Source organism: Abramis brama (assembly GCF_963993115.1).
Source record: "Abramis brama genome assembly, chromosome: 7".
Taxonomy (NCBI): domain Eukaryota; kingdom Metazoa; phylum Chordata; class Actinopteri; order Cypriniformes; family Leuciscidae; genus Abramis; species Abramis brama.
Genome location: NC_139969.1, coordinates 1,408,847 through 1,433,199, shown reverse-complemented (window position 1 = coordinate 1,433,199; position 24,353 = coordinate 1,408,847). Strand labels below are relative to the sequence as shown.

Genomic DNA, 24,353 nt, shown 5'->3' with positions numbered 1-24,353 from the left:
TGGGCTCTTTTTAATCTTAACAATCTCATGTAAATAATGATGTGCCATTTTCCACAATTTATGCATGCTTCATTGAGTTATGAGTTAAAACGCGACATAAGTGCTAGGCTACATCTATATTCAAGGCTCTGTGAGCGCCTGTGGGGGTTCGTGTGTTACAACTCCATTAGGAATATCTTTAGATCTGAGTGATGGATTATGCTGAGTTTGGGCTCTTTTTAATTGTGATAGTCTACTGAAAATAATGATGTACATTTTTCTACGATCTGTGCATGATTCGTGAAGTTATAAGCGAAAACCAAACGTGAGTGCTTCATGAGTATATACTTGGCTAGGTGCGTCTGTGGTATTTTTTGTGTTAGAACGCCATGAGGAATATCTTTAGATCTTATTGATGGAATATATTGAGTTTGGGCTCTTTTTAATCGTGAGCTCCTGCTGTAAATAACGATGTGTCATTTTTTTATGATTGATGTATGTTTCATGAAGATACGAGTAAAAAGGCCAAGTCTAAGCTACCTTGCTTGGCTATGTGAGTCTGTGTGTCTGTGGTATTTTGTTTGTGTTAGAACTCCATGAGGAATATCTTTAGTTCTGAGTGATGGATTATGTTGACTCATTTTAACTGTAAGCATCTGCTGTAAATAATGATATGTCATTTTCCACAATCGGAGCATGTTTCACGAAGTTACGTGCGGAAATGTGTCTAAAATTCCATCATCCATATATGGTTTACACATGGGTCTCTTGAAGGGCTTCTTTTACAAAAACCTCGCTCAAGTTTAGTAAAAAAGCCTGAAACAATTATGCTTGCTGTACTCATTGAGACCTTTCAAATGACATATGACACAGGACTATCTAAGCTGTATGATGTATTTGACAAATTGCTGAATGTAGTACAAAAAAGTAGTTTATAAATTATGATATTTTTTTTCTTCTATTTATCAGAAAATAACTCAGCACTACTTAGGAGTTTATCAAATTGGCTACATTCATTGTAAATTTTAGACTCTAAGCTTTCAAATGACATCTATTTTAAGTTGATCAAGGTAATAGTTTTGAAAAATATTATGATTATTTATTTCGCAGCTAGGTGGCGCCTGTGGGGGAACACTCTGTTTTAGAGTGATAACTCAGCTCTTGTTAGGAGTTGATCAAAGTGATTAGATGCATTAAAAAGCTGAGAATTTAAGCTTTAAAATGATACCTATTTTGTGTTGTTCCATTCATTGTTTGCATTGGTCTCTCCCATTCATTTTCAATGGCCCATTGAAACAATGGCCCTCAATGGCCCAGTGGAACACCACAAGTGTAACTCTGTACCATTTTGTACAAAATAAAAGTTTTTCAAAACAAAATTCCTGGTGAAAAATTAAAGTAGACTAGTGTGATCAACAGTGCCAATTTTCTTCAGATTTTATTTAATATTTCCAAAATTATTCAAAAATAATGTGTTTTTTTTACTCAAAAAATTAGATGCCTACTGTCAAATAAATGAGGCATACGATTAATCAGATGCAAATAGAAATATAAAACCAGTCCTAATTGAAAGAGAACAAGTGGACAAAAAGATTGAATCCAATATTGGGTGATAATACAACATAACAAGTGATTTATAAGCTATTTTTTTAGGCCGGTCATTTTTGTCCGGGAACACCACAAGTGTGACAATGTGCCATTTTGTACAAAATAAAAGCATTTCAAAAGAAATTTCCTGGTTAAACATTAAAGTAGACTAGTGTGATCAACAGTGCAATTTATTTTCATATTTTTCTCAATATTGTCAAAATTATTAACAAATAATGCTTTTTTCACTCAAAAACTGAGGTGCATAAGCTCGGATAAATGACTCCTACAATTAAACCGTTTGAAAATGAAATACAAAACCAGACCTAATTGAAAGAAAACCAGTTGATAAAAAGATTGAATCCAATATTTGGTGATAATATAGCATAACAAGTGATTTATAAGCTATTTTGTGTAGGCCGGTCATTTTTGTCCGGGAACACCACAAGTGTGACGAGGTGAAAAAAACAACACAAAAAAGTAAAAAAATAAATAAAAAAACATTTTGGACAAGTTGTTATAGTCACTGTGAACAAAGTCACTAAGTTTCAGTTCAATGCGATAACATTAACTAGTATTTTCAGGAAAAAGAAAATCTTCACCGGACAAAAATGACCTGAACACCACATGAGGGTTAAGAAGTGCCTTTTGTTATTATTATTTTTTTTTATTTGTTATTATTGCCCGTCAGATCATAATCAATAAACATGATAATAATAATCACTTGCATATCAAAATATGTATAACAGTTTGTTGAGCTATTGAAGCTTGTTATAAAATAAAGGTAGTCTATTTGTGACTTTTTATCTCACAATTCTGACTTTTTTTTCTAATCTCGCAGTTTCGACTGTATGACTCCAGAAATTGCAAGTTTATACACCACAATTCAGAGGAAATAGTCAGAATTGTGAAATGAAAAAATACAACTATTTGTTTTTATTCTGTGGCGGAAACAAGCTTTCATTATCGAACAGATATAAAACAAATAGAAATTAAACAGAAATAAAATAAAAGACTTGTGTTTGTTAACGGGGTTTAAACACTAACAGGATGAAAGGAGAAACTGAAGACAAACCTGCAAATCAATGATCAGTTACAACAATATGCACAAGAAAATGTTTTATTTGGAAAAAGTTCAGTTAGAGAAATAAAAACTTTCACTCTCAGAAGAAAAGGTTCTATATAAGTTCTATTTTAGCACTGAATTTTGAATTAAGCAATTCAAAAAACACTGTTAATTAAGCATTAAGCTCATTTAATAAGATATCAGGCTCAAAAATTTTTTTAGAGTAAACGTGTTTAAAAATAGTATTTTTTGTGCATTTTACTTAATAATAATAAACATAATCATATCAGCAATAATCTGCAGCCAGGTGTAGTCTTTAAACCAAACTTCAGTCTGTGCTCCAAAGCATTCAATATTCAACACATTTTAAATTGGAAATTTAATTTTTATATGTGCTCAAAACGTGAATAAGTGGATTATAACTGTTGCATAAATATAATTTAGTACCATAAATCCCCTAAAAATACAAAATTTAAAAAACATGATCAAACTATAGTACATTCATTTCATTGAATTTTAAAAAATCAGTCATTTTTATTTATTTAACCTTTTTTTGGCATAAAGAAGTCTTTATAGAAACCCATTGGACATTGTGATGATGTACACTTCTGAAATACACAACTTGACACACACCTCTGATATAGACACATGCATCTTCTGTAAAGCTGCTTTAAAACTGTACCTGTTGTGAAAAGCGCTATACAAATAAATGTGAATTGAACTGAATTGAATAGATGCTGATTTTTGGGTGAACTCTCCCTTTAAAAGCATCGATTTTTTTTTTCCTATCTCATATTTTTCCATCACCACGTCCTTTTAGCAACTTTGACACAGAATTTGAGAAAGCAAAAGTCTCCAAAAATTTCCATTTTCTTCACTTACATGTAAGGCATAATCCATGGCTAGCTGTGCATTAAATGATTTTATAGTTAACATATTCTAAATGTATTAATGTCTTCAAGCCATGCAATGGATTAATTAGACTAGCCGTTTATTTCTAAACATAATTAACCAAGGGTCCAAAAAAAAAAAAATTCCAAACACTTGATTTTACTAAACATAAGAAACGTACTTCTTTTACAATAAAAGTACATAGAATAAACAATGGCAGAAATCACGTACATTGGAATTTCGCGATCTGATCCCAGAAGTTCTATTGCTTTTGCTATATCATATTAGCCTATATTATAATATTTTAAGCTCGTTCGAGACCTCCTGCTTTAAATTACGTTGATCTGATTGGTTACAAGGTCGTTTGTGACGTCAGAAACACCAGCGATTTCAAAGCGTGTTTTTGAGACTGTCTTTGGTTCACTGCAGTTTTAAGGAGAAAATACTCAGCAATGGTGTCGACTTATGAATTTACACATGGTTTGTCTTAAAGCAGATTAAAAACACCACATAGACACATAAACAACATTAAAAGCTGGATTTTCACCACAGGGGGACTTTAATGTATATTTGTACCATGGCTATTTACCAGATGGTTATTTTCGTCAGTTAGATCTTGCATTCTGCCAGCTTTAAATCAGACGGAGATAAAGTAGTGCTGTAATATTACATTTATTTGAATGAATTAATTATAACATTTATTCGAATTAATTATCGAGAGAGAGAGATGTGTGTGTTAGTTACCTGCATCTGTGCAGCGCCTCTGTCCACTTACAATACAGCTACGAGTTTAATTACTTCAAAAACATCCTCTCATAGTGGAGAAATATTAGAAATTCAGCAGCGAAGAAGCTATTTTATTAATAAAAGTTTCCGTGCTCCTGTGTCTGTGTGTGGTGTGATCTGCAATCTCTTTCGTGTGACGTATGCGTGTGTATCTTAAATGAAAACTGTCTGGAACTACCTGTGTGGTTTTAGTAGACACCTTCCGGCCAATCAGAATTGAGTATTCAGACAGACCATGATAAAAATGCATTTAAACAGTTCATTGTCAAGTATAATAAATTCAATTTTAAATTAATCTAATTTTCCAAAATTTGAAGTCAATATGGAAGCTTGTTTCCACCACAGAATAATGAATAATAAGGTAATTGCGATTTTTTAATCTCACAATTCTGTCTTTTTATTTCAGAATTGCGTGATATAGCCGCAATTGCGTGTTATAGTCAGAATTGCGTGATATAAAGTCAGAATTGTGTGATGTAAAGTCGGAATTGCGTGTTATAGTCAGAATTGCATGACATAATGTCGCAATTGCGTGTTATAAAGTCAGAATTGTGTGATATAGTCACAATTGTGTGTTATAAAGTCAGAATTGCGTGATAAAGTTGCAATTGCGTGATAAAGTTGCAATTGCATGATATAAAGTCAGAATTGCGTGAAAAGTCGCAATTGCGTGATATAAAGTCAGAATTGTGTGATATAATGTCGCCTTTGCGTGATATAGTCAAAATTGTGTGATAAAGTTACAATTGCGTGATATAAAGTCAGAATTGTGTGATACAGTTACAATTGTGTGATATAAAATCAGAATTACGTGAAAAGTCGCAATTGCGTAAAATAAAGTCAGAATTGTGTGATATAATGTCACCTTTGCATGATATAAAGTCAGAATTGTGTGATAAAGTTACAATTGCGTGATATAAAGTCAGAATTGTGTGATAAAGTTACAATTGTGTGATATAAAATCAGAATTACGTGAAAAGTCGCAATTGCGTAAAATAAAGTCAGAATTGTGTGATATAATGTCACCTTTGCATGATATAAAGTCAGAATTGTGTGATAAAGTTACAATTGCGTGATATAAAGTCAGAATTGCGTGAAAAGTCGCAATTGCGTAATATAAAGTCAGAATTGTGTGATATAATGTCGCCTTTGCGTGATATAAAGTCAGAATTGCGTGATAAAGTTGCAATTGCGTGATATAAAGTCAGAATTGCATGAAAAGTCGCAATTGCGTGATATAAAGTCAGAATTGTGTGATAAAGTTACAATTGCGTGATATAAAGTCAGAATTGCGTGCAATGTTCTTTTAAAATGTTTTATTCTGTGGCGGAAACAAGCTTCCATACAAACAAGCTCAGCTAATACTGGGAAAAAAACTTCATAATCTTGATTTGTGAACTCATCTTGGTTGTCGATCATAAACGTGTCACTGAATGGAGCACTGCGACATCGCCGCCAGCTTTATAGATGCAGCTCTCACTGCAAATACAGTGAACGACCCGAAGATACTCCCTCCTTCCGCCGCTCCAGCGCCGAGCAGAGTGGCCAAAATCTCACTGGCTATTCCGGCTTCGACAGCGGGAGCCACCGGGAACAGGAACGCCAGGAGCGCAGGAGCGTACGCAGCTCCGGCCCCCAGCATAAACATACACAGCATTATCACCAACTTCATAATGCGTTGTGAGAAAAACTCAAACTTCTTCCTTTCTTCATTCCCTCTCCTCTCCTCCTCTTCCTCGGCCCAGATTTCCAAGTCCTTCTTTTCTTTATCCACTCTTTCCAGCCTCTCCTTCTCCTCCTCCCTCTCTCGTTCCTCAAATCTCCTCATGTTCTCCTGCTCTCTCTCCAGAGATGCTCTGAAATGCTGCAGTCTCGCAGGGATCGGTTGCGCATTCTGCTCTTCTTTCTTTATATCTGCCTCTATCTGTTTAATCCGGCCTTGTATGCGTTTCTGTTTTCTCTGTGCGTCGTGCCTCTCTTCGTTCACGAACGCAATAAACGAACGCAATTGATCATCAGACATTTTCCCGACCTCCTTCTCGATTTTCTTCATTCTTTCGTCTCTATCAGCTTGCAGTTTCACGTCTATTATCCTCTGTGCTTCCTGCATTACTTCCGTGATGTGATTGGTGAAGGGACGGTTGTGATTTCGAGCGAGTATCTCATCGACTCTCTGCAGGAGTCGACTCACTTGATCCGGGTTTGTAGAGTTTTTGTTGTCAAAAGCCACGAATCGCCTCCCAAATCTCTTCACGAGCTCCTTCACTTTCTGATCTTGTCTTGAAACAAACCTTTCAATGGATTCTCCTCTGAGTTTATCCGCGTGGGAGAATATGAGGATGGTGTGATGAGTGACGTCCTCCTGAAACATCTCTAGAATCATTTCTACGGTGCGCTGCTGCTCCTCTGTGAACCGCTCTATCGGCACCACCAGCAGAAACGCATGAGGACCCGGAGAACACAACGCCAGGCAACGGATTACTTCTTGTTTTAATTCGTCAACTGTCAAATCTGTGTCAAAAAACCCAGGCGTGTCGATAAGAACCAGCTCTCGTTCCTCCACCGTTGCTCTCTCTCTCTTGCACTCTTTAGTGACCGAGCTCATGCTCAATCCATCATCAAAGCACTTCCTTCCCAGGATGGTGTTTCCCGTCGCGCTTTTCCCCGCACCAGTCTTTCCCAGCAGAACCAGACGCAGTTCATTCGGCGCTGGGTTTAGTGTGTGCTGGTGATGATCGTCGTCAAATGAAGCTAGGGAGTTTCCAGCGGGTCTCCATCTCACGGTTGGGTTTCCTGAGGAGAAAACAAACTGTTGAGAAAACGAACAATAACCCAGCTGAAAGGGAACGTTATTCATGAACATCTCTCAAAGTTATGAAATACACGTTCTTCCAGTAACACTATGGGCTCTATTTTAACGATCTGAAACGCAAGTATCAAGCGCGAAACGCAAGTAACTTTGTGGGCGGGTCTCGGTCTCGCAAATCTAAAATGTGTTGGTCTGAAGTCGCTTCATTACTCATAGGTGTGGTTTGGGCGTAACGTGAAATAAACCAATCAGAGCGACATCTCACATTCCCTTTAAGAGCAGGTGCGCTTGTTCCACGGCGGATTGCTATTATAATGGCGGATTTGCCAGGAGCGTTCACAGCCGGGGAGACCGACGTTCTCATCAGGGCCGTAAAACACAGAGAAGTGACATTGGGGATGGAGAAACACACCCAGATTAGCTTCGGTTAAACAGGCGTATGATCATTTGGGTAAATGTGTAAGCTAGATTTATGCCTATTTTTCACATCTTCATGGACACAACAATGATTTCCCTCGTGTGGAATATTGTTCCTTGTAATAATGTATGGTTTTCTAAAAATGAAAACTGCTGCGTCTGTGTAGATGAGAGAAGCAAAGTGTATGTGCGTTGTGCACACGCTACATTGATTATGGCCAAGCATGCGCCCTTAAAATAGCATCTGAATAACATGCGCAACGCGGAATTGTTTTCTAAACCTGCAAAACACATGGATATATTCATACATCCATTTACATTCATTAAAATCATAAATTTTACCATTCTGAATAGCCGAGGGTAACGGTTGCTTCATGACCAATTTCAAAGTTCCGTGCGACTGACACCGTGTCCTAACTACACGCAACGCGGCGCGACGCTGCGACATGCGATAAAAGGTATCTTTTCCATGTTAATCAGAGTGTTTGTCCTAACCAGGCGCGACTGCAATAGGCGGCGATTCTATTTTAGAGACGGTTTCTATTTTTCTGTGACGTCTGTAATAGAATTAAAACCATATATGGTGTTAAAGAAACTGCAAGTTGCATATCATCTTCTTCCTTACTGCTGAAGAACGAGGTTAAAAGGACATTTTCAGAAAGAACAGTTTGTTCTTTCTAAATACAGATAAGCTTGCTTGCACTAAGAGTGAAAATATATACTTTGGAGTTTTTAGAATGACATATGTGTATGTGTGTGTGTGTGTGTGTGTGCGTATAGCAAAGGGGTGTTAGACTATGTGTGAAAATAGAAATAAAGATAACAACGGTACACGGGGTCGAACAAGCTCTGGTACTAGGAGGATAAGAAAGGGAGGGGTAGATATGGTGAGTTTTGGTGTATATAAACTGGGCAAAAAGGGAAGTCAGTGCGCTTCTCATTTCAGACTCTGTCTGTTGTGTGAACTGCCTTTCTTGCAAGAAATAAACTTATACTTGTTAACTTTTGAGATCTCCGACTGTCTTCCAATTATTGTTTAAAGTCTAGAAAGAATTTCCACGACACGTCGCGCTGGAACAACAAGCACAAAGTGTGTCAATGATGATCTCAGGTGCTGTTTATGTGCTTTATTTAATGTTAAAAGCGTGTAATGTGACTATCATTTAGTGCTCCAGCTTTGAAGCTGTAAAAGCAACACTGGATAATTCACCTCAGATCTTGAAATTAAACAAATGGAAACAAGTTTAAATGTTAAAACTGTGAACAAACAAGTGTATTATTTGACAAAGATTGTTTTAGTAACTCAGTAGCCTATGTATTTTTAATAATGGTGTAATATTTTGTGAATTTTATGTAGCTACTTATCCATTTTCTTGCGAGTGCCCGTGCCGTCAAGATTAACTCTCTAGTGCTGTGCACTTCCCGCGAGACTCCGCCCACACACTGTTCTGATTGGCTGTGATCCCAGCTGGCATTTGACTGACCTTAAACGTTTAAATGTGGTTGAAATAATGTCAGTTTATGAAAAAACATTAATTCAACGTCAAAACAACGTTGAACACCAAATGGTTGAAATGATGTTGTTAACTCACTATGGATTCAACATAGAAATATAAATAAAATTTGAGTTGTACGTCAAATCAACGTTATTTTTACAACCATGACTTTTAAACATTTTGTTGAAATATATCAGTAGAAAAATAACGTTGTTCCAACATCCAAACAATGCTGATCAATTAACTGTTGAAAAAGTGTTGATGCATGAATAATGATACAACGTTGAAAGATCAACTCTGAATTAAACGTTTGTTAAGTAACATTAATTCAACGTCAAAACAACGTTGAACACTAAATGGTTGAAGTGGAGTTGTTAACTCACTACGGATTCAACATAGAAATAAAAATACATTTTTGTGTTGTACGTCAAATCAACATTATTTTTTACAACCATGACTTTTAAACATTTTGTTGAAATATATCAGTAGAAAAATAACGTTCCAACATCCAAACAATGCTGATCAATTAACTGTTGAAAAAGTGTTGATACATGAATAATGATACAACGTTGAAAGATCAACTCTGAATTAAACGTTTGTTGAGTCGTGATAAAAGCGCTTTCTAACGTTACATCTTTTTTTTAATCTTTTTTTTATTTTTTATTGCATAACACATTTGTTACAATTTGCCGAAAAAAGAAATTGATCTTGTAATACAAAAATCATTTAGATACAATTCACGTTTTCATAAGGAATAAAAAATAAAAAAAATAAAAAAATAAATACACATCAGCCAATAGAGAATTGAGACGCTTTCTACATCTCCAGGCGTACTTTGAGAGCAACTCCAGTCTGATTGATCATTTTGGAATATCGTTCAATACAAGAGCTTGATTGGAGGACGGCGGTTGTCCATCACACAACTGTGATTCTATTGGCTCTGACGGTTCCAGACAACACCCGATTGCGCATGCGCGACGTGGGTCTGTGTCGTCATCGTCAGGCAGATTCTGACCATAGACTGTTGCTGAGTCCCAATTCGCCTACTTATACTACGACCTAAAAGTATGTACTTTTTTTGTGAGGAAAAAGTACATACTTTTGAGTGTGTAGCAAAAGAGTATGCACGTTCTGGGACATACTTCGATGACGTCATGCAACGTGAACTTGAACGTGGTTGCCTAGTTACGCACACCTCGATTGTTAACAAAACATTTTACATTTCATTCATTCTTATATGTCCAATATAATTTTATTTACTATTCCCATCTTTTTTTCCACAATACATTTACAATGTGTTTTACCAAATTGAGGAGTGAAGCAGGGCGTCGTCGTAGATCAACCAGACGCAGGTCGTTTGTGAGGCGGCTGGTTCTGACGTTCATGTGCAAATGTGTGTAACGAAAGCTACTTATTTTCTGAGTTAAAATATTTAAAGTTTAAAGTGTAACTATTGTTTAACGTATTTTATACTTAATCTTATACAATGTATAAAACTTAAAAATACCCCGATGAAAATGAACCATGCTTTTACTATAGTAAAAGTGTAACCATGTTTCTTTGGTTGGACTGATAAAAGTTAACATTTGTACAGCCACAGTATTACTACAAATAAGTCAGACAGAAACATCAAAATAAATACATAAAAAAAGACACTTGCATGACACTGTACTAGAGCCTTTTTATTTATTGTTTTGTAGCCTGCAATGAGGCGCTGAGTATCTTGATCGGACCCTACAAGATAAACACGGTACTTTTTTTGGCACAACATAAACTCATTAATATAACGAGACAATAAAATATAACTTTTATTAGGGTTAAACATTTGAATTCTTACACTTAAAAAATGAGGGCGCATCTCCGCTGCTGCATCCGACTGCCAGGTTTACATCACCACCATCACCGCAAAGCTCCTCCCTCCCGCACGCAATGGGTTGTGGGCAGCCGTTAGAGTGTGCATTGATCCAGTGTTGCCAACTTAGCAATTTTGTTGCTAGATTTAGCAACTTTTCAGACTACCCTAACAACTTTTTATTCAAAAAGCACCTAGCAACAAATTTAGCAATTTTTTAAATTTATTTGGCAACTTTTAGCAACTTTTGGAAAGTGATTCTAATCCAAACAACACACGTACAAGCTAGCTAAATAGACAGAGCGGTTCATTCATAATTCCTTAAGATCGCTGTGTAAATGTGGAAATCGCTGTGAAAACCGGAAAACAAAAGACAACGAGCGCAGGGGCGGGGCTACAGGTCTATATAGCCAGGCACAGAGGCTGCGGGCGGCAGCAGCAGCAGTAGCATGCATTTCACATTTTTGGCAAAAACACATTTCATGTTTCACTGGTTGATAAGAAAATAGCCTACATTAAATGTAATTGTAAAGTGTTTAACTGTACAATATCAATGTTGTATTTAAAAATTTAAAAATCTGATCATGAAAAAGTGTTTGTATTACTTTTACAAATATGTATGTATACATATATATATATATATATATATATATATATTATTTTTCTTTTCTTTTTTACAAACAAATCTAAATTAGCATTTCAAATAATATACGTATGACATAATGGCGAAATGTTGCGTTGCGATTACGTAATGACGTCATAGCGCAATGACGTCACAACGTCATTTAGCAACTTTTAGCAACAAATTGATCTGCCTTTAGCAACTTCCCCTGAAAATTAGTTGGCAACACTGCATTGATCTGCACTTCGAATTCTAACCGGAAATAGTAGACCATCCGGGTATCTTTGGAACACTCATTTCAACATACTACGATTTAGGACGTACTAATTCTAGTTTCGCATACTATTTAGGACGGATAGTATGCGAATTGGGACTCAGCATGTGATTCTGACCTGGGGTGCGTTTCCCGAAAGCATCGTTAGCCAACTATGGTCGCAAGTTCCCTCGTTACCAATAGAGTTCAATGGACATTGCGATGAACTTGCGACCATAGTTGGCCAACGATGCTTTCGGGAAACGCACCCCTGGACCGGTTCGGAGTGAATTTGGGGGTAACAGCTCAAACGGTAAGCAAAGTTTTTGAAGTCACATTTTATAACTAGAAAATTCCTAAATAAATGTTGTGTGTGCCTGACTCTGGCCCATATATTAATACGTATTGTGTTAATTAATATTGTGTGTATGGGCAGAGACTAGTTTAACCGCGAACCGCCGTTGTGTGCTAGCTAACCGCCAACCGCCGTTATCTGTGTGTGTGTGTGTGTGTGTGCGTGCGTGCAGACTAGTTTAACCGCGAACCGCCGTTGTGTGCTAGCTAACCGCCAACCGCCGTTATCTGTGTGTGTGTGTGTGTGTGTGTGTGCGCGCGTGCGCGTGCGTGCAGACTAGTTTAACCGCGAACCGCCGTTGTGTGCTAGGGAGTGTGTGCGCTAGTGTTAGGGATGTCTCTGTTGGTCGAACGCGGCACATTGACACACTTTCATCCACAAACTTTAAAAATAAGGTTGAGATTTCACATTCTTCTTCCTTCTCTTTTCCAGAGATTTGGAAGAACACGACTTGAAAGTCTCCTTCAACGGTGAGTTGTCCCCATACCTAACCCAACCATCTATTTGAATCTGAAAGTAATTTAACCCTTAAAACAAAAATCATTTACATTTTTGTAAAATTGAAATACAAGTTGATGTGGAAGATATTATTTAAAAAATGATGAGCACAGCCCTCATTTGATTGAATGTTTTTATGACTTATTTTCAAATTGAATGATTTTCTTTATAAAAAATTTAGGCTTAAAAATATTTAGTTTTTATATTTTACACTCCCAGATGTATCACAAAAAATGGAGACGACAAAATGCACAATTACACGCATTGGTGGAGTTTAGTGACTCAGATGAGAATCCAGAACTCAGCAGTTCAATATGACACTTTGCTGATTCTTCAAACTAACCTGATTTTTCACATGAGCACATGTAACACATGTACGTTTTTTTTTTTAATTATTATTACAAGCAAAAAAAATAATAATTAAAAATTGCTCCACTGGCAGATTTTTCTATTTATTTTGTGAAAATTTGCATGAAACAAGTCAAAATTGTCTAAATACAAGTTACTTTTTAGGTGTCTTATTTTAAGTGTATGAGATTTATTTTGAATAGAAAATAGACATTTGACTAGAAATATCATAAATATTCTTGGTAAAATTTTGAGTTTTTGCAGTGCATTTTTATTGGGCAAATGAAAAAACTTGGATTTTGTGGTGTAGAGCGTACTCAATACATTATAAAAATAATAATCAATCGCTTCTTTTTTTGGCTAGAATTCCAGAAGAGAGTTCTTCAGCTTCTTGTCGAAATCAAGGATACAATTCACGTTGCCTCCTCATCTGCTGGAAGTTATGAAGTGAAGCCGGCAAACACTGAAGAAGAGCTTGAAGCTTTAGAGAATCGCTTGGAGGACAAGAATGAGGGAGCAGAACTGGTAAGTTTTAAATAATTAATCTTGTAAAGTGCTGGCAAAGTTTCATTATGACAATTGGCTTGTTCACTTTGGTGACCACTACAAACTCCTCGTCCTCATCATGTGCCTGCTTTGTGGAGGTCTGCACTCTACTGACCACTTTCTGGTTATATTTTTAATTTCTTGTTTCTTGTTCTTTTCAGAGTAAACATCTGAAGACGTTGGGAGGCGTTGATGCTGCAGACCATGTGAAGAAGTCAATGTAAGTAACTTTATGTTCCTTTTTTGCATTAGTTTACAGTGATGTTCCCTGTCATATACTGTCATGCACTCCCCCCACACACCCACTTACTCACTCTCTGCTACATTTTCATAATGAACTTGATTGCAATATAATATTCTAATATAAATCTGTTTTACCATGGCAGAACTATGACAAATAAAATGATGGCCATAATGAGCCTCAGAGGAAGAAGTGGGAAGGTTGCCTTCATGAAGACCCGTCTCTACAAGATAATCTGTGGTGAGTTTGCTTTAACATAGTAGTTTTGTAACAATGTTTTAAATAATTGAAAATAGTAAGCAGAATAATAATTCATAAGAAATGAAGAAATCATTTTAGTTGGAGGACTCTACAGAGCATGCTCTAATATTATATATAACACTCCATTCTGGGCTCTAGAGCAGGGGTCTCCAACACGTCGCTCGCGAGCTACCAGTAGCTCGTGGCCTGATTTGAGGTAGCTCGCCAAGGGGCCGTTCACATATCGCGTCTTTTGCACGCCATGCATGGTTGCATAGTAACGACAGACGTCACAGGCAAATCGGACCGAATCTTACTATTAATAATAAAAGATAAGCTAATCATGTGCATTGTAAATGTCAGTAATTTACCTTTTTTACTCATTCTTTTTATAAAAAATGATTTAAAGGCTGAAATATGTGAGGTTTATCTTTTTATAAAACCTTGTTTGTCACAACTTGATTTGAACTTGATGCATGTTAGTAGATAACGTTGCAAGACACTTTTAAAATCTGGCTATCATTTTTAATGTTAATATTTTTATGTTTATGTAAACAAAAAGTGCATATTGATGCTAATTTTATTTGTTATTTGCTGGTTTTCGACATAAAACTTGGTGAATTGATTTCATTGTGTAGTATTTACTTTTTGAACAGGATTCTGTGATAACCGTGATCATTTTTGTCACTATAACCATGAAATGAAATGTTCATGCCATTTCATCTTATGATCAACTAAAAAATGATCTCTGATTCTGTTCTTTTCTCTGACATTTAAGGGTGACATATTTAGGCCTACAAAAACTCTTTTAGGTCTAAAATAGTTAATAATATGAGAGTTATGAGGCATTATTTAAGAGATTTAAGTATTGTATTACATGAGTAGCTCTCGGCCACTTTTCTTTTTAAAAAGTAGCTCTCAGATGAAAAAAGGTTGGAGACCCCGGCTCTAGACTAACTTCTCTACCAGCAGCACTGGTTACTACCAACTGCCTTTTGTTGCTTGCCCAAGCACATGATTATCAATGACCTTGCACATTGATAAATACTAATTTATATACTTGAAACATGGACAATTCTACAAAAGTTGATATTTGCAAAATATTTTAATTTGAGAGGTTAACGTTTGCTAATACTGTTCTGTTTCCCCCCCCCTCATCAGACGCTGTCTTGAGCTCATTTGATACAACTACAACAAAAGTAGACGAATACATGGCCAAATACTTGAAATATGCACCAGAGAGGATAGGTGGCGGTGGCAGAAAGAAGTAACAAGAAGGGAAGATTTAACCAGCCGTGTTCAATGTTGCCCAATGTTTGGGCCGTTTTTCTAAAGGTTAAAGTTCGACACGTGTAAAATGATGTTGTGTGAAATGTTGGCACACTTGCAGCCATGCAATAAAGCACGTTTCTTACGTCAGTGAAATGTCTTTATTAATCTTCTTCCTGGTCTTGCTTTGACCAATTGGCTTCTTCCTAGCTGACTGTGTGTCCGCAAACTTAGTGTTTATGTATCCATTTCAAGGTGTTTAGTGTTATTGTTGAACACATCAATACTTTAGTGAAAACAGTTTAACAAAATAAACGATGTTGAAAAGCAGGACTTTATAGTGACGTTGCTATTTCAACGTTGATTAGATTTGCAAAATCTAAACAAAATCCAACACTGACGCCTGACGTTGATTCAACGCTGACTCTAAGTTAAAATGCCAGCTGGGATTTTTGATTGACGTTGTGGCGTCTCAGTCGCGTCGCGTCCGTTACGGTACTGATCATAGGTCCGTTGTGATAAAGTATTTGGTCACTCTATAGTGATGGGTCCGGGCTGAGGACCCAATTAGTATGCCAGTATATGCCTGATCTAAATCTGTTCTCGCGATACGGTAAGGCAGTATCAGTGCAGTAATATCAGGTAAAGCTCATAGCACAATCATCGGATAACGTTAGCTGTATGCTATGCTACTATCTAAGCTAACTAAAAAACACACAACGAGAAATGTTTAATTTCACAATCTATAGCTTCGGTTAAATACTAGTATATGAAACGTATAATTTAAAATACATTAAATACATTAATGACTCGTTATAACGTAGTACAAACGTCTTCTATAATAAAGTGATTTTGTATGATTTGTAACCAGGCACTAAAGCGATTACCCATAAAACGTGCTTTGAACCAATCGGATTGCTTGGGTCCTCAGCCCGGACCCATCACTATAGAGTGACCAGATACTTCATCACACCGTGTCCACTTGTCCATGCGACACTTCTGTCGCGCCGCACTCCACTATATTCCTATGGGTGACGTCGAGCGACTTTGAAGTGTGTGTGTGCATGTAATGTTTGAGAGAGAAAAACTCGACTGCAAATCCCAAATCCAACAACTGTGTCCCAGTGGAGTACTGGAGTACTGGACCCAAACAAATTATTACTGAATTTTTTCATTCAGAGCTCATTTTTTGAGAGATCAACCTCAAATTGGAAACACAACTTGCTTTTCTAGCATTTATAGAGTTCAACATGTTTCATAAAATACAGATTTTATATAAAATAATGTTCATAAATAATTTTCATGAATTTAAACGTCTGTGCTCCCAAGCTTCAAATTTTGATGACAGTTTTTGTACATGAACATTTTTGTCCACTTTGGACCTATATGTGTAATGTATATGTAACTTTTTTTAAATTGACACACAAGCACACTCACTCATTAACACGCCACCTACTGGCAGTTTTAGTTTCATATTTCTAAAGTAAATTTTAATTGTTGTATTTAAAACATTAATCTCTTAACATAATTTATGCAATTATAATCTGAGGCTGCATTAAACAATAGGCTACTGTTTGGTAATAGCTGATAATAGCCATACAGTGTCTTTTTATTCGGATTGAATTTATTGCTTAAATGTGAGATGCCATGTCACTTAGTTATATTATAAGTTAGGTTAGTTATATTTTTGATGAAATCCTAGTGGTTTCTGAACCCACATGGGCAGCAACGTCATTGCTGATGTATGTGAATGACCGCTAAATAGTTTGTATTAACACAAAACACACACACACACACACACACACACACACATCTGTCCCACCCAGTTTTAAAAAAAAATTGAAGACACGTCGCCACTGGTAAACACAACTACAAGCCAATTATTCAGAATACTAAATTATAAGTATATCTCGATCATACTTAGACTTTTATAAGTGCGTACATTATATTTCTGGGAAGTGGCCTAACCCTACATAAAAAGTAGACTGAAAGTTTATTTTATTATTTTTAGTTTAAAAGAAGGCTAGTAGAAGCATGAATACATGAATACACTTCTTTTGTAAGGGTAACATTTAATGAACTGCATGTTTTAAACGTTCATAGAACAAGAAATAACGTAATGGAAACTTCAATGGAAACCTTTTCCCTTAATGGGAAACGTTCTAAAAATATGTTTTTGTTTGCTAGGTAGATGATTAATATTGATAAACATATCCTATTTCAATTATTTCCTGCGAATCATGATTTAGCCTATTAGACTTTTCATGATTTAGCCTAGTTCACTGGGGAAGATTAACAATATCAAAACCAACAAATCCTGAATTGCTAAATACAATGATAAAGTAATAATGCAAATTAATAACGGATCTTTGATTACCTTGGTTGGACATGTTGTCTGCTTGTTCCTCAGTGTGTGTGTGTGTGTGTGAGACGGTGGTTCTTGGACAGATTAATCATGATGGGCAGAACTTTCTGAGAAACGAAACTTAACACGAACTCACATTCTGACGCGTTTGATCTCCGTTACTCCCGAAATAATATTTACGGACTGCGTGGAATTAAAAAACAAATGCATTTATATTTATGCATAAACAAATTTTATGTAGGATAATAAATAAGAGTTTGTTCCTTGACGTGTTTTTCTCCCGTTTGCATCCGCTAGAGGGACACAGTGATCCTGTTTCAGAAATCACGTGACATCACAGATTATTTGCATGCAAAAGATCGATATTTACATATTGTACCCTGTGCATTTACATTTAGACTTATTATCATATGCATTTACTTATCGTTTACAGAGTATTATTCATGCGCACTGTAATTCAGACCAGGTGAACATTATTTATTAACTGTATTTTTATGCAATTCATCAAAACTAAATTCACAAGCAGATGAAATAACACTTTTGTAATGAATGACAAAAGCAATGAAACGTGTTGATTTAGTCAATTATGGACCAGTGTTTCTGATGTCATGGAGAGTGAAACTGGAAATGTTTGGATGGAAAACTGTAAAGATTAAAGATATAATTTTGTTATATAAAAGTGTTTGGAATAAAATTTGGTGATTAACTTATTAATCATGTATGAAAAATACCATGTACACAAACAGAAATGGACTAATAATAAACCTAACATTATATTATTTAAATTTGAACTTAATCATTATACTGAGGCCTTAAAAAGGCAAGAAATAAAAAAGCAAAATGGATGTATAGAATTTTTGAATCCTTTTCTTTGTGATTTTTTTGTAAATTATTTGTATTTTATTGTTTTTCTTTCTGTTTCCTTTGATGCTATTATGAATGTAATAGATAGTTGAGTGATCCATCTGTATGTGTATGTTGTTATTACATATTATTGTTAATAATAAACCTAACATTATATTATTTGTTATTATTCTGTTATGCAATAATAATAAAAATAAAATTTGAATGGAAAACAATCCATCGCTGTCTAAAAAAGCACAAGATAACGTCAGAAAGATGAAGGAAAAATACTCAGTCAAACCAAGAAAATGGCGTTTAATTGCATTTAAGCATGAGATCATATAAAATATGTACCAAAGAGCTTGAAGTACAATTTTAAAGTTTTACAAAAAATAAAACAAATGTTTCTGGGAAAAGTGCTGAAGATTGTCAATAAAACAGCAATTCTGATCCAGATCTTTAAACGAACACACAAAAACACAGACTCCATCATTTAGTGCAATTAAAAACAACTTTCACCCTCATTTTTAAGAACTTCCAAACCCACGTTTACATAAATAGGTCACATAAATACATCATTCTTTAAGTTCAGTATTTGCTGATAAATATCTTAAAGTGAATTCAGTAACACATTTTTTAGCTACGAGATATATATTTTTAAAAAAGCTCCCAATTCCCTTCATTGCTGGTATATTATATATATTTCAGTGATTCTTTTGTATTATTGTCCACTTGTTTAACTCGTGTTTTAAATAAATCATATAAATACAGAATTCTTTCAGTTCAGAATTTGCTGATATCTTAATGTGAATTCAGTAACAAATTATTTTTTAGATACAAGATATATATTTAAAAAAAAGCTCCCAATGCCCTTCATTGCTGGTATATTTCAGTGATTCTTTTGTATTAATTCCCACTTGTTTAACTCGTTTGAAATACATCACATAAATACAGTATTCTTTAAGTTCAGTATTTTCAAAAAAAAAAAAATTCCTTAAAGTGAATTCAGTAACAATTTTTTTTAAGATCTATATTTTAAAAAAGCTAAAAATTTCCTTCATTGCTGGCACATTTTAGTATTTATTTATTTTTTTGTATTATTATTAAGTTCAGTATTTTCAAAAAAAAAAAAAATTCCTTAAAGTGAATTCAGTAACAATTTTTTTTAAGATCTATATTTTAAAAAAGCTAAAAATTTCCTTCATTGCTGGCACAATTTAGTATTTTTTTATTTTTTTGTATTATTATTAAGTTCAGTGTTTTCAAAAATAAATCCTTAAAGTGAATTTAGTAACAATTTTTTTTAAGATCTATATTTAGAAAAAGCTCCCGATTTCCTTCATTGCTGGTGTATTTCAGTTATTCTTTTGTATTATTTCTCACTTGTTTAACTTGTGTTTTAAAAAAATCATATGTTTGGTCACTATAAATACATGTTAGAAAAGCACCACCGTGATAAATGAACTGAAAGGACCTTGGGAATGACGAAAGTGTTTCGTGTGTATCTGCATGGGAACACGTTCCCTGAAACACTTCGTCTCTGGAATGTAAACATTGTAAAGCAAGAGTGAGGAGTGTGTGATTAACGTTGGTGCCGGTGAAGGACTCTCTCACTGTCTGTTGTTGTTCCCGGTCTCGATGCGGGACACCATGTTGGCGATGAGTTTCTCCAGCTGAGCGGCTCTCAGCCTGGCCGTCTCCAGAACCTCCTCGTGATTCGCCTTCTTCTCACTGTCGTAATCCATCACCGACTTATTGGTGATCAGAGACAGAGCGAAGACACGCAGTCCACAGTGACGAGCCACGATCACCTCGTGAGCAGTGCTCATGCCTGAGAACACACACACACACACAAATGTTTCCAGTTCAAATATCTAAACATTCTTAAATCGAGATGCATTCACTAGATGAGTAAATGCCATAAGATATTATGTCTTGTTTTCTAGGGAAATAAATCCAAATTAAGTGAGTTTTTGCTTTAAACGAGCACAATGATCTGCCAATGGGGTCAAAAAAAATAAAAAAATAATCTTGTTTCTGTTTGAATTAAGATTATTTCTCTGACCCCATTGGCAGATCATTGTGCTCGTTTAAAGCAAAAACTCACTTAATTTGGATTTATTTCCTTAGAAAACAAGACATAATATCTTATGGCATTTACTCATCTAGTGAATGCATCTCGATTTAAGAATGTTTAGATATTTGAACTGGAAACAAGACAAAAGCATGTTTTGCAGTGTACGCGTGCTACACACAGCCCACGGCGTGAGTCTGACGCAGACGTATGAACTGGGCGTAACTCACCGACGGCGTCGGCCCCGAGGGCGCGCAGCATCCGGCACTCAGCGATGGTCTCGAAGGACGGGCCGCCCAGGACACAGTAAACGCCCTTCTGCATGAAGGAGAAGCCTAGCTCTTCCGCGACCTTGGCCCTGTCCCAAATGGCACACTCCGGACTTGTGGACTTCCTCAGAGTCCACACTTTGGTGACGTCATGTAGTGCAGACCTATAGGGCCCTTGGCGCGAGTCCACGAGGGCGCATTGAGAGGTATTTTTGGGACAGACTCGATCGGCACGCCGGAAATAACGGCCTGGTTGTTGTTGGACAGGAGAAATCACATTTTTGCGCTCCGATGTCTTATCTGCATGTCAACTACACATCCTAATTTTACAGTTCTATATTTTGATATTGTGCATGCCACCTGCATTAGACAATAGATACATCGTGCTTATTTAAATGATGTATACAGTTGTACATAATAATAGGTTACATAATGTTCCATTTGAACTAAGATTACAATTTTAAAACATAATTTAAACATAATTTTTTCAATTTACAGGTTTCAATATTCATACTATGTTTACATATGACTCAGTAAAGCCCTGACATTCGGTACTATTTATTTAATGAATCATAACACGATCGTATTATTAAACGCGCTATTATTATGTTTGAGACATCAACCACTGGTCGATGACCATAATGTTTGTATAAACTGTAGGTAACAACTGGTAAAATGTACATTTAGGTCATAAAAACCGTAATATTTTCTTCTCAGCCATGTCAACAATTATCCGTGAGTGAAATCTCCTCCCATCTGTTGTCTGATTGGCCTTTCGCAAGGATTCCTGGGTAGTTAAAGTGCGTGGAGCCTGCTTCTATGCGGGCTTCGCGGAAGACCGCTTCAAGGGTACAAAGGGGGCGCTGCTGAGCACACTTCAGAGCGGTAAAATGCTGAATGGGACGGCCTACGGACTCGTAGACTCAGCGAGCACGCGCAATTCAAGTCCACGAGACCTAAAGTCCGCATGAAGTGCGCCATTTGGGACAGGGCCCTTGAGCGCTAGCTCCTGCAGATCGCGATCATACGCGTCCGACACACACGGGAACCTCACGCCAAACCTGCCGATCAGGAGAGAAAGAAATGCTCAACATCACTGAGAAGTAAGTGCCATGGTCTTATGGCGCGTTCACACCAAAAGCGAAGCGAAAATTACTCGCTCTAGATTACTCGCGGGAAGTTTCTTGTTTTTCGCGTCACTCGCGCCAATCAAAAACATTGCGCGATTAGGAGTGTCACGCAGGCGGTCAGGGTTTCATATTATTTTGAAGGTACCCCCGGGAGCCGCCATTGGCTAACAAGCCTTCACCTGCTGTTAGCATCCCATTGACTCCCATTCATTTTCGCGTCACTTTGACAGCGAATAACTTTACATCTGAGGCGTTTAAAGACTCCATTTGTCCATTGTTTATTTCTAAAGAAACACGACAATGTATAAAAGGCTCCATTACCTTGTATCTTACATTATGGCCCCGTAGAAGCAGTTTTTGTAAAAGTAGGCTAACGATTGCGTCATAACCACGCGACTCTCTGGAAATTACCGTAGAGACAGGAAGAGAAGCTCGCAATCAAATCGGGGGGACGTGGAGGCATAAAGTCCGATAAAGTAAAGGGAGAAGCCCATAGAGAGTCATGACGTTGCTCCTGCTCCTAGCTCATGGACAGCTCCTACTCACACTCTCCGTCTCTGCGAGATTCGGAATGGAATGGTTCCGATTTCGCTTGGCACGGCTACTAGAAAACTTACAACTGTCAGGCAGGCTGCTCACGTCACATCCACGTCGTCAAGCTCAGTTTGAGTCTGCGCAGTACGCTCGGCAATCAGGAAGTGACTGCTTCTAATGTGCTTCAACTTCTCTCCGTTGAAACCTATGGGGTCGCTGTGTCCAGTTTATATACTGTCTATGGTGTCACGCACATCAACAAAAACAACATTTCTTGATTGGAAAGAGTTTTTGTTTTTTGTTGCCAACGAGCCCCTGAGTGTCTATTTCACGCTGAAGCGAGTTTTTACCAGTCGCGGAGAGTTGAAGAATGTTCAGCTTTGGGTAAAACCAAGCGGCAACCTCCCTCTCTCTCTCTCTCTCTCTCTCTCTCTCTCTCGTCCAACACTGAAGTGATTAAACTGCAGTTCATCGACTGGCCACTAGAGACCGGCTGCAGAAGAGAGTCAATCCCATAGACCCCCATGTTAAAATTGCCAACTTTACAGCTGAAAAAAAACATGTTTACAGTCTGGTGCAAAAAGTGGTTTTGGTCTATATAGCTAATTTTGCCCTTCATGAAAACTGTGAGACGGGTGAATGTTTTTATAACTCATCCGTTTAAATTATATTAAACATTAAAGTTCTAAATAATTAAATGCAGACAAACGGCTATTAGTGACATCAGCGGCAATCCACATGTCACTCAAATGGCCACGCCCCTAATTATGCAGAACTTTTCTCTTTCTGAGCCTGTCTCTAGTGGCCAGTCGAAGAACTGCAGTTTAAATCCCTTCCATGTTGGATTCAAGTGAAGAGAACTGAAGGTTGCCACTTGGATATGCAGCACAATCATGAAGAAAAGACTAGCGTAACTTTCATTTCATGACGACGTTCGATTTTATATGTTCAATTATGAATTATGATTTATCAATGGCCTGTCTCTGCTATAACGTCATTATTTATGTAGTAAAATATCTTACTAACAAGGGCATCAAATCACACACTGAACACAGACCAGCTCAATCTCACCTCTCGTCATTCCGTCCCACTAACGGGTTGTTTCCAGCGAAGCCGGGAATATTGATGTGATCCTTAATAACCATGATGTCGCCCACATTATAGTCCTGGTTCAGTCCGCCGGCGGCGTTGGTCAGGATAACCGTCTCCACACCCAAGAGCTTAAAGACCCGGATGGGCATGGTGATCTGCCAATACCACAACACACACCAATTACAATCATACCATAAATAACATCTGAAAAATCATGATACGTGTCAAAAATACGTCAAAATCAACACAAATATGTCTTGCATAAAGTTTTTGCATTGTGACATTATTTTCAAAAACTTTTAAAGAGGTTGTTTAAGTCTTGATGTTGTCTAGAGCAGGTTTTCCTGCTTGAATGTTGATATTCTCCTCATATTCTCCATTGTTGCGGCTCCTCTCTTCCCAGTCTGTCAGTAACGGTCTGTTTACTTCCTGTCTCTATGAAGCCCCTCCTTCTGAAAGCACACTGTGCTCTGATTGGTCAGCTGGAGCAGTGTGTTGTGATTGGTCAAGCGCTTCGAGTGTGTTTGGGAAATGTCCCGCCCCTTAACCGCCAGTTTAACACACTACTAACTAACTCAACCAGGCCCCGCCCCTTTATTCTGCGCATGAATTATTATAACGAGGAATATTGTGACGTGTTCATTCCCGGGAGAAACTCAAGACTACAATGCAGGCGTTTCAGGAGTTCAGAAACACTGACTCTGATATAGAGAAGAACTTTGTGACTTTGCAGAGTTTTTTTATGATCAAACCGCAACATTACACACTAAAAGACAAAAGAACATGGAAAA

General features: G+C 36.8%; 3 protein-coding genes across 3 annotated transcripts in view; 1 reads left to right on the top strand and 2 right to left on the bottom strand.

Annotated features, from left to right (window-relative positions):
- Positions 1-15,468, top strand: part of LOC311087653 (uncharacterized protein) — a 415,151-nt gene extending 399,683 nt beyond the window's left edge. The window contains exons 2-5 of the mRNA XM_084121020.1: positions 13,441-13,484; positions 13,667-13,725; positions 13,892-13,986; positions 15,148-15,468. Coding sequence (XP_083977146.1) covers positions 13,441-13,484; positions 13,667-13,725; positions 13,892-13,986; positions 15,148-15,257 — 308 coding nt within the window. The 3' untranslated portion in view covers positions 15,258-15,468. The remainder of the gene's footprint in view (positions 1-13,440; positions 13,485-13,666; positions 13,726-13,891; positions 13,987-15,147) is intronic.
- On the bottom strand, positions 2,671-17,890 carry LOC311087643 (uncharacterized protein). The gene is made up of 2 exons (XM_084121008.1): positions 17,633-17,890; positions 2,671-7,102 (listed from the first exon to the last, which is right to left on the bottom strand). The coding sequence occupies exons 1-2, from the start codon at positions 17,643-17,645 to the stop codon at positions 5,736-5,738; spliced, it is 1,380 nt and encodes a 459-aa protein (XP_083977134.1). The 5' UTR covers positions 17,646-17,890; the 3' UTR covers positions 2,671-5,735.
- Positions 17,891-19,840: 1,950 nt separating this feature from the next.
- On the bottom strand, positions 19,841-24,322 carry LOC311087045 (purine nucleoside phosphorylase-like; the record flags this gene model as incomplete). The annotated part of the gene is made up of 5 exons (XM_084120295.1): positions 19,841-20,294; positions 20,768-20,888; positions 21,795-21,867; positions 23,542-23,717; positions 24,263-24,322. The coding sequence occupies 5 exons, from the start codon at positions 24,320-24,322 to the stop codon at positions 20,074-20,076; spliced, it is 651 nt and encodes a 216-aa protein (XP_083976421.1). The 3' UTR covers positions 19,841-20,073.
- Positions 24,323-24,353: the final 31 nt, after the last annotated feature.